General features: G+C 37.2%; 1 protein-coding gene across 1 annotated transcript; it reads left to right on the top strand.

Moving 5' to 3' along the window:
• The first annotated feature begins 2605 nt into the window (after positions 1-2605).
• Positions 2606-13344, top strand: LOC100672936 (putative olfactory receptor 8G2). Its single transcript, XM_023558241.2, has 2 exons — positions 2606-2944; positions 12379-13344. The coding sequence occupies exons 1-2, from the start codon at positions 2909-2911 to the stop codon at positions 13342-13344; spliced, it is 1002 nt and encodes a 333-aa protein (XP_023414009.2). The 5' UTR covers positions 2606-2908.
• Positions 13345-13969: the final 625 nt, after the last annotated feature.

Below are 13969 nucleotides of genomic sequence, written 5' to 3'. Positions count from 1 at the left end.
ATCATATAAGTACTCATTTTTTTCTATGTTGATGCTATCTTTGAATTTTATAATAATTTCTTCTATGGCTCCATCCAATTATTCATAAGATGATTTTTCAAGACAAGACTATGTATGAAGTCATACGGAATGATAATTCAAGATTATTCACTTACATTTAGTCTTGAGATGTTCTTTGAGTTCATGTAATATGAGGTATTCTTCTGTATTTTCATCCACCACAGATAACCACAATGTGTACATAAGAATATTACAAGAGATTTAGCAAATACTTCACTAACATCAAGAAAACCTAGGACTATAACATCTTTTTATTCTATCAAACCAGTAAAACTCAAAATAAAAAAATATCGGCATACTTTAGTAATCTTATGATGACTTTGTTATATTGTCGATGTGAGTCAGAATGGATTTGATGGCAGTGGGCTTGGTTTTGGTTTTAAGCTGTGTTTAAGGAGCTCTGCTGGCACAGTGGTTAAGCGCTTGGCTGCTAACTGAAAGGCTGGAGGTGCAAACCAGGTTTTCAAACTGGTTCGAATCATTTCAGTTACAGTAGCCAAAGGGAAACCAGAGTAGACCCAATTTTTTTTTTTTTTTTTTAATTTGGGTAATCCAGAAACATAATTGAAACAAGAAAAATTACGAATTGAAGCCCTGGAACGGGAGACTACGAAGAGGCGTAGTGAGTCTTTTCAGGAGTCTGATATGTGAGATTGGATTTTTGCCAGGACTTGGGAGAGCGACACTATTCACAGTGGAATGGTCAGCTCCCATCTTGAACAGGCACCGCTGCTTCCAATTCTCCTCACAATCTGAGGGACATGACACTTTGTTGCTATGCAATGTGTATGCTGCCTTTGTTTTCTAAGAGGGAGATAAAGTTTCTAGCAGGACTTCAACCCATAAATTTTCCCTCTAGTTATGGTTGCAGTTCACCTCAAATTAAAAAATTTGGGTCTGTTCTGGTTTTGCTTCCTCGGCCATGATTGAAATGGGAAGAACACTTGGAGGCCCAGGTTCAGACTCACCAACATCTCCATGGGAGAAAAGCCCTAGTGATCTGCTCAGGTAAATAGTACAACATAGGAAATCTTATGGGGGCAGTTCTACACTACACTATAGGGTCACTATGAGTTGGAATCTACTCTATAGCAATGGGGTTTCTTTGGAAGCTGCATTTAAGGAGCCCTGATGGTGTCTGGTTAAGTGCTCAGCTGCGCAGTTTCGCAGTTAGAGCCCACCAAATGCTTGATGGGAGAAAGACATGGAAGTCTGCTTCTGTAAAGACTTAAAGCCTTAGAAACCCTATGGGGCAGTTCTACCCTGTTCTATAGGGTCATTATGAGTCGAAATTGACTCAAGGACAATGGATTTGGTTTGGTTTTAAGTTATGTTTATTTTATTTTCATATTTCTTGATTTGTTTTTTCTGATTAAAGACATAGGAGAAAAATTTAAATAGAATATATACCTACCACATGTATGTAACTTATGAATAATTCCTGATTGCAAAGGCCTGTTTTGTTTTTGCTAATATATTAGAGAGAAAAAAAGATTATAATTGCAAAAGATAGTCATAGTTTTTGAGGCAACATAGCATACATTTTTTCGACTAGGGGAATACTTCATTGTTTGGACAAGACCTTAAGGGTATGTTTGAAATAAAGTAAGAGGTGTATACCAGGTATAACCTAGATGGGAAAGGCTTAGAGAAGGGTGGTAAACTATCAGCATCCAGTTACTATTTTGTTGTTGTTGCTGTGGTGATGGTAGTCCTGGTGGTTTCTTTATTATTTATAGCATCCTTGACATATAATCACGTACCACAAAATTTACCCTTTTAATGGGTACGATTCAGTGTTTTTAAGTATATTCATAGAGTTGTACAACCCTCACAACTATCTAATTTTAAAGCATTTTCATCATCCCTGGCAAAACAATCCCCATACTCTTTGGCAGTCACTCTTCACTCTCCCCTCCCCCTACCACCTGGCAGACAGTAAGTTATTTTCTGTCTCTACAAGTCTATTTTGAACTTTTCATATGACTGGAATCATACAATAGTTGGCCTTTTGTGGCTTTTTCACGTGACAGAATATTTTTAATTCATATCTTGACATGTCTCAGTACTTCATTACTTCTTCTTGTATAATAACATCCCCTTTTATGGATATACCACATTTTGTTTATTTATCACTTGATGGACAGTTGGGCTATTTTTACTCTTTGACTGCTATGAATATTTCTTCTCTGAACACTCATGCACAAGTTTTTATGTCTACATATGTTTTCAATTCTCTTGGCTACATAACTAAGGGTGTAATTGCTGGCTAACCCTGTATTATAGCATTTTGATGAGTTGCCTAAGCAGCTGTTTCATTTTACAATCCCACCAGCAATGTATGAAGGTTTCAATTTCTCCTTGTCTAAACTTCTTATTGTCTACCTTTTTTAAATATAGGTATCCTAGTGAATGTGAAGTATTGTTCATTGTGGTTTTACTTCCTTTCTTTTATTGATTAATGATGTTGACCATCTTTTAATGTGTTTATAGGCCATTTGTATATCTTTTTTGGAGAAATGTTTATTCAGGTTCTTTGCTCATATTTTCATTAAGTGTTTGTCTTTTTATTCTTGAGTTGTAAGAGTTCTTAACATGTTCTAGACGTTGTTGTGATTAGGTGCCATGAAGTCAACTTTAGCTCACAGTGATACCCATATGACAGATAAGAGTTACCCTATAGAGATTCCTAGGCTGTAATCTTTATGTGAGCAGATCACCAGGTCTTTATGCCATGGAGCCACTTGGTGAGTTTGAACCACCAAACTTTCAGTTAACAGTTGAGCACTTAAGCACTGTGCCAACAGGGCTTCTTTACATACTCTAGATATTAGACCCTTATTACATAATGTTGTTGATGTTATTCTTAGGTGCTGTCGAGTCAGTTCCGATTCATAGCAACTGTATGTACAACAAAATGAAACACTGTTCGGTCCTGCACCATCCTCATGATCATTGTTATGCTTGAGCCATTGTTGCATCTGCTGTGTCAATCCATCATGTTTAGGCTCTTCCTCTTTTTAGCTGACCCTCTACTTTACCAAGCATGATGTCCTTCTCTAAGGACCAATCCCTCCTAATAACATGACAAAAGTATGTGAGATGAAGTCGCACCATCCTCCCCTCTAAGGAACATTCTTACTGTACTTCTTCCAAGACAGGTTTGTCCATTCTCTTGCTAGTCTATGGTATAGTCAATATTCTTCACCAACCCTATAATTCAAAGTCACCAATTCTTCTTTAGTCTTCCTTATTCATTGTCCAGCTTTCCCATGCACATGAGGTGACTGAAAACACCATGGCTTGGGCCAGGCACAACTTAGTCCTTAAAGCGATGTCTTTGGTTTTTAACACTCTAAAGAGGTCTTTTACAGCAGATTTGCCTGATGCAATGCATCATCTGATTTCTTGACTGCTGCTTGAATCAGATGTTGATTATTAGATATACGCTTTGTAAATATTTTCTTCCATTTTTAGGTTGTCTTTTCATGTTTTTGTTAAAGTCTTTTGATGCAGAAATTTTTTTTCTTTTATTTTTGATGTAATCCAGTTAATCTATTTTTGTTGTTGCTTTTGCTCTTGGTGTCATATCTAAGAAACCATTGCACAATCCAAGGTCCAAAAAATTTACTGTTATATTTCTTTCAATAGTGTTATGGTTATACTTTTTTACATTTAGATCAGTGATATATTATGAGTTAATTATTATGTATGGTATGAAGAAGGGGGTCCAGCTTCATTCTTTTGTACCTGGACATCCAGTTATCCTAGCACCCTTTGTTGAAGACACTATTCTTCACCATTGAATGGTCTTGGCACCCTTGCCAAAACTAAATTGACTATAGATGTATGGGCTTTCAATTCTGTTCCATTTATTTTTATGTTTGGATTTATGCTCATATCACACTTTTTTGATTACTGTTGCTTTGTATTAAATCTAGGAATGTGGAATTGTTAGTCTTCCACCTTTTTTCTTTTCATTAAAGTTTGTTTTGTTGTTTAAGTATTCTTGAATTTCCTTATGAATTTCGGGATTAGCTTGTCAATACCTGCAAAAAAGAACTGGGGAGTTTAATACCAATTGCTTTGAATCTGTACATAAATTTGGGGAGTGCTGTCATCTTAACAATATTGAGCTTCTGATTGCTTAACTTGTGATGTTATTCTATTGACTTAGGTCTTTCTTAAGTTCTTTAAAAAATGTTTTGTACTTTTCAGTGTATTTGTCTTGGGTTTCTTCATTTAATTTATTTCTAGTTACTTTATTCTTTTTGATGCTGTTGGAAAGGGATTATTTTTTCTAACTTCATCTTGGACTATTCTTTGTTAGTACATGACTGCTGCTTCTGTGGGTATTGATTGTGGATCCAAGTAAAATGAAATCCTTGACAACTTCAATCTTTTATCCATTTATTATGATGTTGTTTATTGGTCCAGTTGTGAGGATTTTTGTTTTCTTTATGTTAAAGTATAGTCAATACTGAAGGTTGTAGTTTTGAACTTCATCAGTAAATGCTTCAAGTCCTCCTCATTTTCAGCAAGCAAAGTTGTGTCATCAGCATATCAAAGGTTGTTAAAGAGTATCACTTAATCCTGATGCCCTGTTTTCCTCCATACAATCCAGCTTCTAGGATTATTTTCTCAGCATACAAAATAATCATGGTGAAAAGATACAACCCTGACACGCAACTTTCCTGATTTAGAACCATGCAGTGTCTCCTTGTTCTATTTGAACAACTGCCTGTTGGTCTATGTACAGGTTCCGCATAAGTACAATTAAGTGTTCTAGAATTTCCATTCTTCGCAATGTCATCCATAATTTCTTAAGTAAGATCCACAGAATTGAATGCTTTGCATAGTCAATAAAACACAGGGAAACTTCTTTCTGGTATTTATTCTCTGCTTTCAGCCAAGATCCATCTGACATCAGCAATGATATCCCAGGTTCCATGTCCTCTACTGAATTGACTTGAACTTCTGGCAGTTCCCTGTGTATATACTGCTGAAACCATTTTTTAAGTGTCTTCAGTAAAATTTTACTTGTATGTGATATTAATGTATTGTTACAAAATTTCCATCTTCTGTTGGATCACCTTTCTTTGGCAAGGCGCATATATGGATCTCTTCCATTAGGTTAGCCCAGTAGCTCCCCTTCAAATTTCTTGGCATAGAGGAGTGAATGCTTCCAAGCCTGCATTCTTTTGTTGAAACATTTCAGTTGGTATCCCATCAATTCCTGGAGCCATGTTTTTCTGCAGTGCTATCAGTGAAACTTGAACTTCCAGAAATGAATGAATGTTGACCAATTCTTTTTGTTACAGTGACTCTTTGTATTCCTGCCATCTTCTTTTAATGCTTCCTGCATCATTAAATATTGTCCTCCTAGAATACTTCAAATTGCAACTGAAGGCTTGAATTTTTTTCTTCAGTTCTTTGAGCTTGAGAAATATTGATCATTTTCTTTCCTTTTGGTTTTCTAGCTCCAGGCCTTGGCATATTTCATTATAATACTTTACTTTTTCTTCTTGATCCATTCTTTGAAATCTTCTATTTAGTTCTTTTACTTCATAATTTCTTCGTTTCTCTTTATCTAATCTATGTTCAAGAGCAAGTTTCAGTTCTCTTCTGATATCCATTTTTGATCTTTTTTTCCCCTCTTTTTTTGTCTTTTTGTGACCTTTAGCTTTGTTCATTTATGATGTCCTTGATGTCATTCTATAACTTGTCTGGTCTTCAGTCATTAGGGTTCAGTGTATCAAATCTATCCTTGATATGGTCTCTAAATTCAGGTGGGATATACTTAAAGTCACATTTTGCCTCTTGTGAATTTCTTTCAATTTTCTTCAGCTCCAGTTTGAACTTATGTATGAGCAATTGATGTTTGGTTCTACGGTTGGCTCCTGACCTTGTTCTGACTGATGATACTGAGCTTCTCTAACATATCTTTCCACAGATATAGTCAATTTGATTCCTGTGTGTCCATCTGGTGATATCCAATTGTTTAGTAACCATTTATATTGTGAAAAGGTATTCCAATCAATAAGTTTTTGGTCTTGCAAAATTGTATCATGCAATCTTCCATGCCGTTTCTACCAACAAGGCCATATTTTCCAACTGCTCTTCCTTCTTCTTTGTTTCTAACTCACTTTATTTTTCAAAAAAGTCAAATAATTGTGTACCTGAGAAGGTAACCAGTTTTTTCTGGTACTATTACTAAATTCTAGACAAATCACTTTTAGTTCATAGCTTTGCAGTGTTATGATGCTACCTAGAGGCTAACAGGCCTTCACTGTTGAAGAATTCCTTCATAACCATGGATAAACTCTACTCCTATAGATAAGAAGCTTCAACAACAAAAGAAAACTATTTCCTATTAACAAGCAAACAAAAAAAAAAACTTTCAAAATATAATTATTTAAAATTTTAGAGGACTTTAATAATAACCCAGAAAGTAGTAATCATGTGAAAACTCCCAATACCAAAGATTGAGATTACTGTAAAATAACTTTCGTCATTAGTATTGTACTTGAAACACCTTGAAACAGGAAAGCAGAGGACTACACAACAGGTAAAATTTTGGCTTTAAATTTGTTTGTTTTCAGGTTGCACTTGCACAGTGTAAGCACAAATAACCTTCAGCAAACATTTTAGTGGCAGAATGACACCTTGCTCTTATAATAGGAGAATTTTAGATGAAATTGACAATCTGGGAAAGGTATTTGTGTTTTGATTTATTTCAAGTTTTGAACTTAGTAATGCCCTTTATCCATCCACCATTCATTGAGCAATCTGAACATGGATAAATGACAAGTCCAAGATTCATCTCCATGGGATCTAGTCTAGATGCTTGTCTAATTGGAATCACACAAAAATGTTAATTATTGCTATCACAATTTTTTTCCAGCTCTCATGTACTGGTAATCTAGCATGCATTTTGTACAGGCATTTTTTTTTTTTTAAGCACATTGGTATTTCCAGAAGATATCAGTATTAGTTCAAATCTTTTATTTCCTAGAGTTATGTCAACTTTATCTGTAGAATTAGGAAACCACTGTCCACATCTATATTGAAAATCCAGAGTCGCCATGAACAACTCACTTAAGTCTGTCAAGTTTCAGTTTTTTCATCTATAAAATTGGAATGATAAGCTCATCCCACATATGGTTGCTGGGGAAATATATCAAATATTATTTTTGATGTGTCTGGACAGCTCTAATCACACAGTAAAACCAAAAACCAAACTCACTGCTGTTGAGTTGATTTCGACTCATAGTGACCCTATAGGTCAGAGTAGAACTGCCCCACAGAGTTTCCAAGGAGCACCTGGCAGATTCGAACTGCCAACCACTTGGTTAACAGCTGTAGCACTTAACCACTTCACTTTATTACACAGTACGCACTGAATAATATCACCCTATAATAAATTGTAATATCACACCCCCATTCATTCTTATCTCAACACTCTTTTCCTTGTTTTTGATACACCATCAATCTTCAATGATGTCTTTTGGATTTCTTTCTTTTGAACATAGACAGTTATCATGGTGTCCCATGCCAAGAACTCATCAATGTTCTTCAAAACTCACATCTCAGAGATACATACGTTCTTTCCGCTTTGGTCTTTAATGCCAATGAGGGAGTGGTAAAAGATCTGATTTGAAGGTGAGTGCTTAAGACATACAGAGACAGCAGGTCTGAATACCGTGCAAGATTTTCATTCTGCAGCCATAGTCCTCCAGAACAAAAGCCCCAATCTTCACAGACCATGTCAGGTTATGTAAGAGTATATAGCACATGGTGTTTTTGGAATGAATGACTTTTACCTTTAATCTTAGGAGCTTCTGGCTTCTCGTTAGAAAATGAACTTCCTTCCTGGATGTGGGTTCAATTTGAGTGATATACTAAATGTTAGCCATTCAGTTACTTTTGAGAGCCACTATTTCCATATTTTTGAATTGGTGCCAGTAGTCAAAATACTCTCTAAAGAGTAACCAATGTAAATCAGTGGTTGATATATTATTTTTGTACTTTAAATTAATACTTTCCTCACATTAATTGCAGTGAGTGGTTTTTCTGATATGACAAAGAGATAAGATTGGAGGACAGACATGACAATTACTAGTATACTTATTTCATGTATTAGGTAACTAAAGCTCATTGTGGTTAAACATTTGCCCATAGTTAGGCATATTATAAACAAGTCATCTGTGTATGAGACAAGTACTGTCTATCTCTGTATGGGTCCTTCCCCATTTCACCTTCTGTTTCTCCTTTTAGCTACTCATGCTTGCAGTCCTGTCTAATCTCTTTGTCATTTCAGAGAAACTATTCACTATTGTACCCCATGCATTTGTCATTTTGTGTGTACTGGAGAGGCTTGCATGTTCCTGTGATGCTGGAAGCTATGCCACTGGTAATCAAATACCAGTAAGGTCATCTATGGTGGACAGGTTTCAGCTGAGCTTACAGACTAAGACAGACTAGGAAGGAGGAACTGGAGGTCTACTTCTGAAAGGAATTAGCCACTGAAAACCTTAGAAATATCAGCATAACATTGTCTGACATCCTGCTGGAAGATAAGTCCCTCACGTTGGAAGGCACTCAGAAGACAATAGGGGAAGAACTTTCAGAGTCAAGCTTTCAGAGTATTCATTTGCTGATGTGGCACGACTTAAAAACAGAAGAAACAGCTGTAAATATCCAATAATATTAGGAATATAGAATCTACGAAGTATGAATCTAGGAAAATTCAATGTCATGAAAAATGAAATAGAATGGATAAACATTGATATCTTAGGAAGTAGTGAGCTGAAATGGATTGGTATTGGCCAATTTGAATTGACAATCACATGTTCTACATTGCCAGGAGGGACAACTTGAAGACAAATGGCATTGCATTGATTGTCAAAAAAATAACATTTCAAGGTCTATCCTGAAGTACAACACTGTTAGTGATAGGACAATATCCATATCCCTCAAGGAAGACCAGTTAATATGACTATTATTCAAACTTATGCAGCAACCACTAATGCCAAAGATGAAGAAATTGAAGATTTTTACCAACTTCTGCAGTCTGAAATGGATCAAAACTACAACCAGGATGCATTGATAATTACTGGTGACAGGAATGTGAAAGTTGGAAACAAAGAAGAAGGAGTGGTATTTGGAAAATATGGCCTTGGTGATAGGAAGGATACTGAAGATCACATGATAGAATTTTGCAAAACCAACAAAACCTTTTTCCAACAACATAAATGTCAACAATATGAGTGGGCTTCGCCAGGTGGACCTCACCAGATGGAATGCACAGGAATCAAATCAACTACATTTGTGGAAAGAGATGATGGAAAAGCTCAAGATTATCAGTCAGAACAAGGCCAGGGGCTGACTTTGACAGACCATCAATTGTTCATATTCAAGTTCAAGTTGAAGCTGAAGAAAATTAGAGCAAGTCTGCAAGAGCCAAAGTACAAACCTGAGTGTAAACCACCTGAATTTGGAGACCATTTGAAGAATAAATTTGACCTTTTGGACGCTAATGATGGAAGTCCAGATGAATTGCAGAATGACATCAAAGACATATATGAAGAAAGCAAGAGGTCATTGAAAACACAGGAAAGGAAGAATAGATCAAAATGGATGTCAAAAGAGACTCTGAACTAGCTCTTGAAACTTGAGTAGCGAGAGAAATAGAAGAAACAATGAAGTAAAAGAGGCTACCAGAATATTTCAAAGTGTGACTCAAGAAGACAAAGTAAAGTATTATAGTGACATGTGCAAAGGCCAGGAGTTATAAAACAAAAAGGAAAAAGCATCCTCGGCATTTCTCAAGTTGAAAGAACTGAAGAGAAAATTCAAGTCTCAAGTTGCAGTAGTGAAGGATTCTGTGGGCAAAATAGGGAAGGATGCAGAAACCATCAAAAGAAGATGGAAGGGATACACAGAGTCTCTGTACCAAAAAGAATTTGTTGATGTTCATCCATTTCAGGAGGTAGCCTGTGATCAGGAACAGATGGTAATAAAGGAAGAGGCCTAAGGTTCACTGAAGGTTTTGGTGAAAAACAAGGCTCCAGGAGTTGACAGAATATTAGTTGAGATGTTCCAAAGAATGGATGAAACACTAGAAGTGCTCACTCATCTATGCCTAGAAATTTGGAAGAGAGCTACCTGGCCAACCGACTGGAATAGATTGGTATTTATGCCTACTTCAAAGAAAGGCGATCGAACCATGTGTTGAAATTATGGAACACTATCATTAATGTCACAAAGAAAATTTTTTTGAAGATCATTCAAATGTGGTTGCAGCAGTACATTGACAGGGAACAACCAGAAATTCAAGCTGGATTCAGAAGATGACATGGACCCAGAGATATCACTGCTAATGTCAGATGCATTCTGGCTGAAAGCAGAGAATACCAGAAGGATTTTTACCTGTGTTTTATTGACTAAAGGCATTCGACTCTGTGGGTCATAAAAAATTATGGACAATATTGAAAAGAATGGGAATCCAGAACATTTAATTGTGCTAAGGAGGAGACTATAAGTAGATCAAGAGACAGTTATTCAAACAGACCAAGGGGACACTGCTTGGTTTGAAGTTAGGAAAAGTGTGCTTCAGGGTTGTATATTTCACCACATTTATTTTGTCTGTATGTTGAGCAAGTAATCCAAGAAGCTGGACTGTATAAAGAAGAAAAGAGCATCAGAATTGGAGGAAGATCCATTAACAACCTGCTATGTGCAGGCGACACAACTTTGCTTGCTGAAAGTGAAGAGGACTTGAAGCACTAACTGATGAAATCAAAGACTACAGCTTTCAGTATGGATTACACCTCAAAATAAAGAATACGAAAATCCTTACAAATGGACCAATGTGCAACATCACGATAAACAGAGAAAAGATTGCAGTTGTCGAGGATTTCATTTTACTTGGATCCAACATCCAAGAAAGAAGCAGTCAAGAAATTACACGACACATTGCATTGGGGAAATCTGCTGTGAAAACCAAAAACCAAACCAAAGTAGAACTGCACCATAGAGTTTCCAACAAGTGCCAGGTGGATTCAAAATTCTGACCTTTTGGTTAGCAGCCGTAGCAGTTAACCACTATGCTACCAGGGTTACAAAGCTAGGATGTCACCTTTAAGAATAAGGTGTGCCTGACCCAAGCCATGGTGTTTTCATTTGCCTCATATGCATGAGAAAGCTGGACAATGAATAAGGAATACTGCAAAAGAATTGACATCTTTGAAATACGGTGTTGGCGAAGAATATTGAATATACAATGGACTGTTAAAAGAATGAACAAATCCACCTTGGAATAAGTACAGTCAGAATGCTCTTTAAAAGCAAGGATGCCAACACTTCCTCTCACATACTTTGGACATGTTCTCAGTAGGGATCGGTCCCTGGAGAAGGACATCCTGCTTGATATAGTAGAAGGAAAGTGTAAAAGAGGAAGACCTTCGAGATGGATTGACACAGTGGTTGCAACAATGGACTCAAGCATAACAATGATTGTGAGAATGGCCATGTTTTGTTCTGTTGTGCATAGGGTGGTTATGAGTCAGAACTGACTCATGGCACCTTACAACAGTAATTATAGTGGAATTGCTGTATAGTGCAAATAGTTAATGTCCCTCAGAACAAAATCCTGGTGATCTACTGCCAAAAAATCAGCCACTGAACACCCTGTGGAGTACGGCTCTACTCTGACACACATGGGGTTGCCATGATCAGAATCAACTTGATGGCAACCGCTACTTAGTACATGCTAGTATTTGTATTGCAGAAAAGTTGAAAGGTTTGCAAATAAGACATGGAAATTGCTTTCTTGTTGGTGGTGGTGCCATTGAGTAGATTTTCAACTCATATCAATCCCACATGACAGAGTAGAATTACCTCTATGGGGTTTTCTAGGGTGTAACTTTACAGAAGCAGATTGTCACGTCTTTTTCCCACAGAGCCATTGGGTGTGTTTGGACTGTCAACCTTCCAGTTAACAGCTGAGTGCTTAACTATTGTACCACCAAGGCTCAGAACACTCAATATTCTAACTTTCAGAACAGTTCTTTGGGAGTTTAGAGACTGGCCAGTACTAAGGCCCACTCTTGTAGCACAGAAGCAAAAATATATATAATTTCACTTGATGTTATTTTGTATGACCAGTAATACTGGTATCCCAGAGTCTTTAACTCCCAACAAGGAGTAGGGGGAACAGGGAGAGAGAACTGGAGATACCTGAATGAAAAGATTTCATCTGTTTCCCACCCCACAAATAAACACCTACCTCAAATTTCTTCTTCTCTTCCTCCATAGAATCCCCAGAAGAAAATGGCAGCAGGAAATCATTCCATCATGACTGAGTTCATCCTTGCTGGGTTAACGGACAAACCAGAACTCCAGCTGCCCCTCTTTCTTTTCTTCCTAGGAACCTATGTGGTCACAGTGGTGGGGAACCTGGGCGTGATCACACTGATTGGGCTCAGTTCTTACCTGCACACCCCCATGTACTATTTCCTGAGCAGTTTGTCCTTCATTGATCTCTGCTGTTCCACTGTCATTACCCCCAAAATGCTGATGAACTTTGTGACAGAGAAGAACATCATCTCCTACCCTGAATGCATGACTCAGCTCTACTTCTTTATTGTTTTTGCTGTTGCAGAGTGTCATATGTTGGCTGTGATGGCATATGACCGTTATGTTGCTATCTGTAACCCATTGCTTTACAATGTCACCATGTCTTATCAGGTCTGCTCCTGGTTGGTGGTTGAGGTATATATGATAGCCTTGATTGGTGCTACGGCTCACACCGGTTGCATGCTAAGAGTGGTTTTCTGCAAGGCTAAAATAATCAACCATTATTTCTGTGATATTTTACCACTGCTGGAGCTCTCCTGCTCCAGCACTTATATCAATGAAGTGGTAGTTTTATGTTTCACTGTATTTAATGTACTTACACCAACCTTGGCAATCCTTGGCTCCTATGTCTCCATCATTGCTAGCATCCTGAGAATCAGTTCCATTGAGGGCAGGTCTAAAGCTTTCAGCACATGCAGCTCCCACATCTTGGCTGTTACAGTCTTCTATGGTTCTGTAGCATTCATGTACCTGCAGCCATCAAATGTCAGCTCCATGGACCAAAGCAAATTGTCTTCTCTGTTTTACACCACTATTGTGCCAATGCTGAACCCTCTGATCTACAGCCTGAGGAATAAGGATGTCAAAGTTGTTGTAAATAAAATCATTAAGAAAAGACAATTTTGCATTAGCAAAGATTTATAATTCTTGGAGAAGATTCAGTGAGATTATTGCCAACACTTGTGATTTGGAAGAAAGCTCCCAAGGATAGACTGGATTCATAGTGTCACATGGAGGGTAGTCACATAGAGAGAAGCATCAAATCTAGGAAGTCCCAGTGGTCACCCCTAGTAACCCATATTACCGCTAATTATTTTTTACAAAATCTTCAAAGGCCTTCCTATAGGGAGATCATAAATTACATACATGTGATCTGGCACTTTGCTAGATAAGACTTACCTATCATAATTAATGGAGCCCTGGTGTCACGATGGTTAAGAGCTTGGCTGCTAACCCAAAGGTCAGCTGTTCCAATTCACCACCACTCCTTGGAAACCCTATATGGCAGTTCTACTCTGTCCTATAGGGTGTAAATGAGTTGGAATAGACTCAAGGGCAAAGAGTTTGGTTTCTGGTTTGGTTATTGTAATTAATAGAATGATCCATTTGGTCCGTATCCTTTGATCTTCTTAGTACTTTCTGTATTGGTCCTTGTTTACTAATAAGTGTACAAGTAAACTCTTCCGGAAAAATGTAATCTCTAAAATAAATTATTTTTAATCATTTTGAATCTACAAAACTCAATCCTCGCTGGTTACTGAGTGCAGAG

Source organism: Loxodonta africana, chromosome 15, assembly GCF_030014295.1.
Source record: "Loxodonta africana isolate mLoxAfr1 chromosome 15, mLoxAfr1.hap2, whole genome shotgun sequence".
Classification (NCBI taxonomy): Eukaryota; Metazoa; Chordata; class Mammalia; order Proboscidea; family Elephantidae; genus Loxodonta; species Loxodonta africana.
Note: the sequence above shows the minus strand (reverse complement) of the source record. Positions and strands in the feature narration are given on the sequence as shown.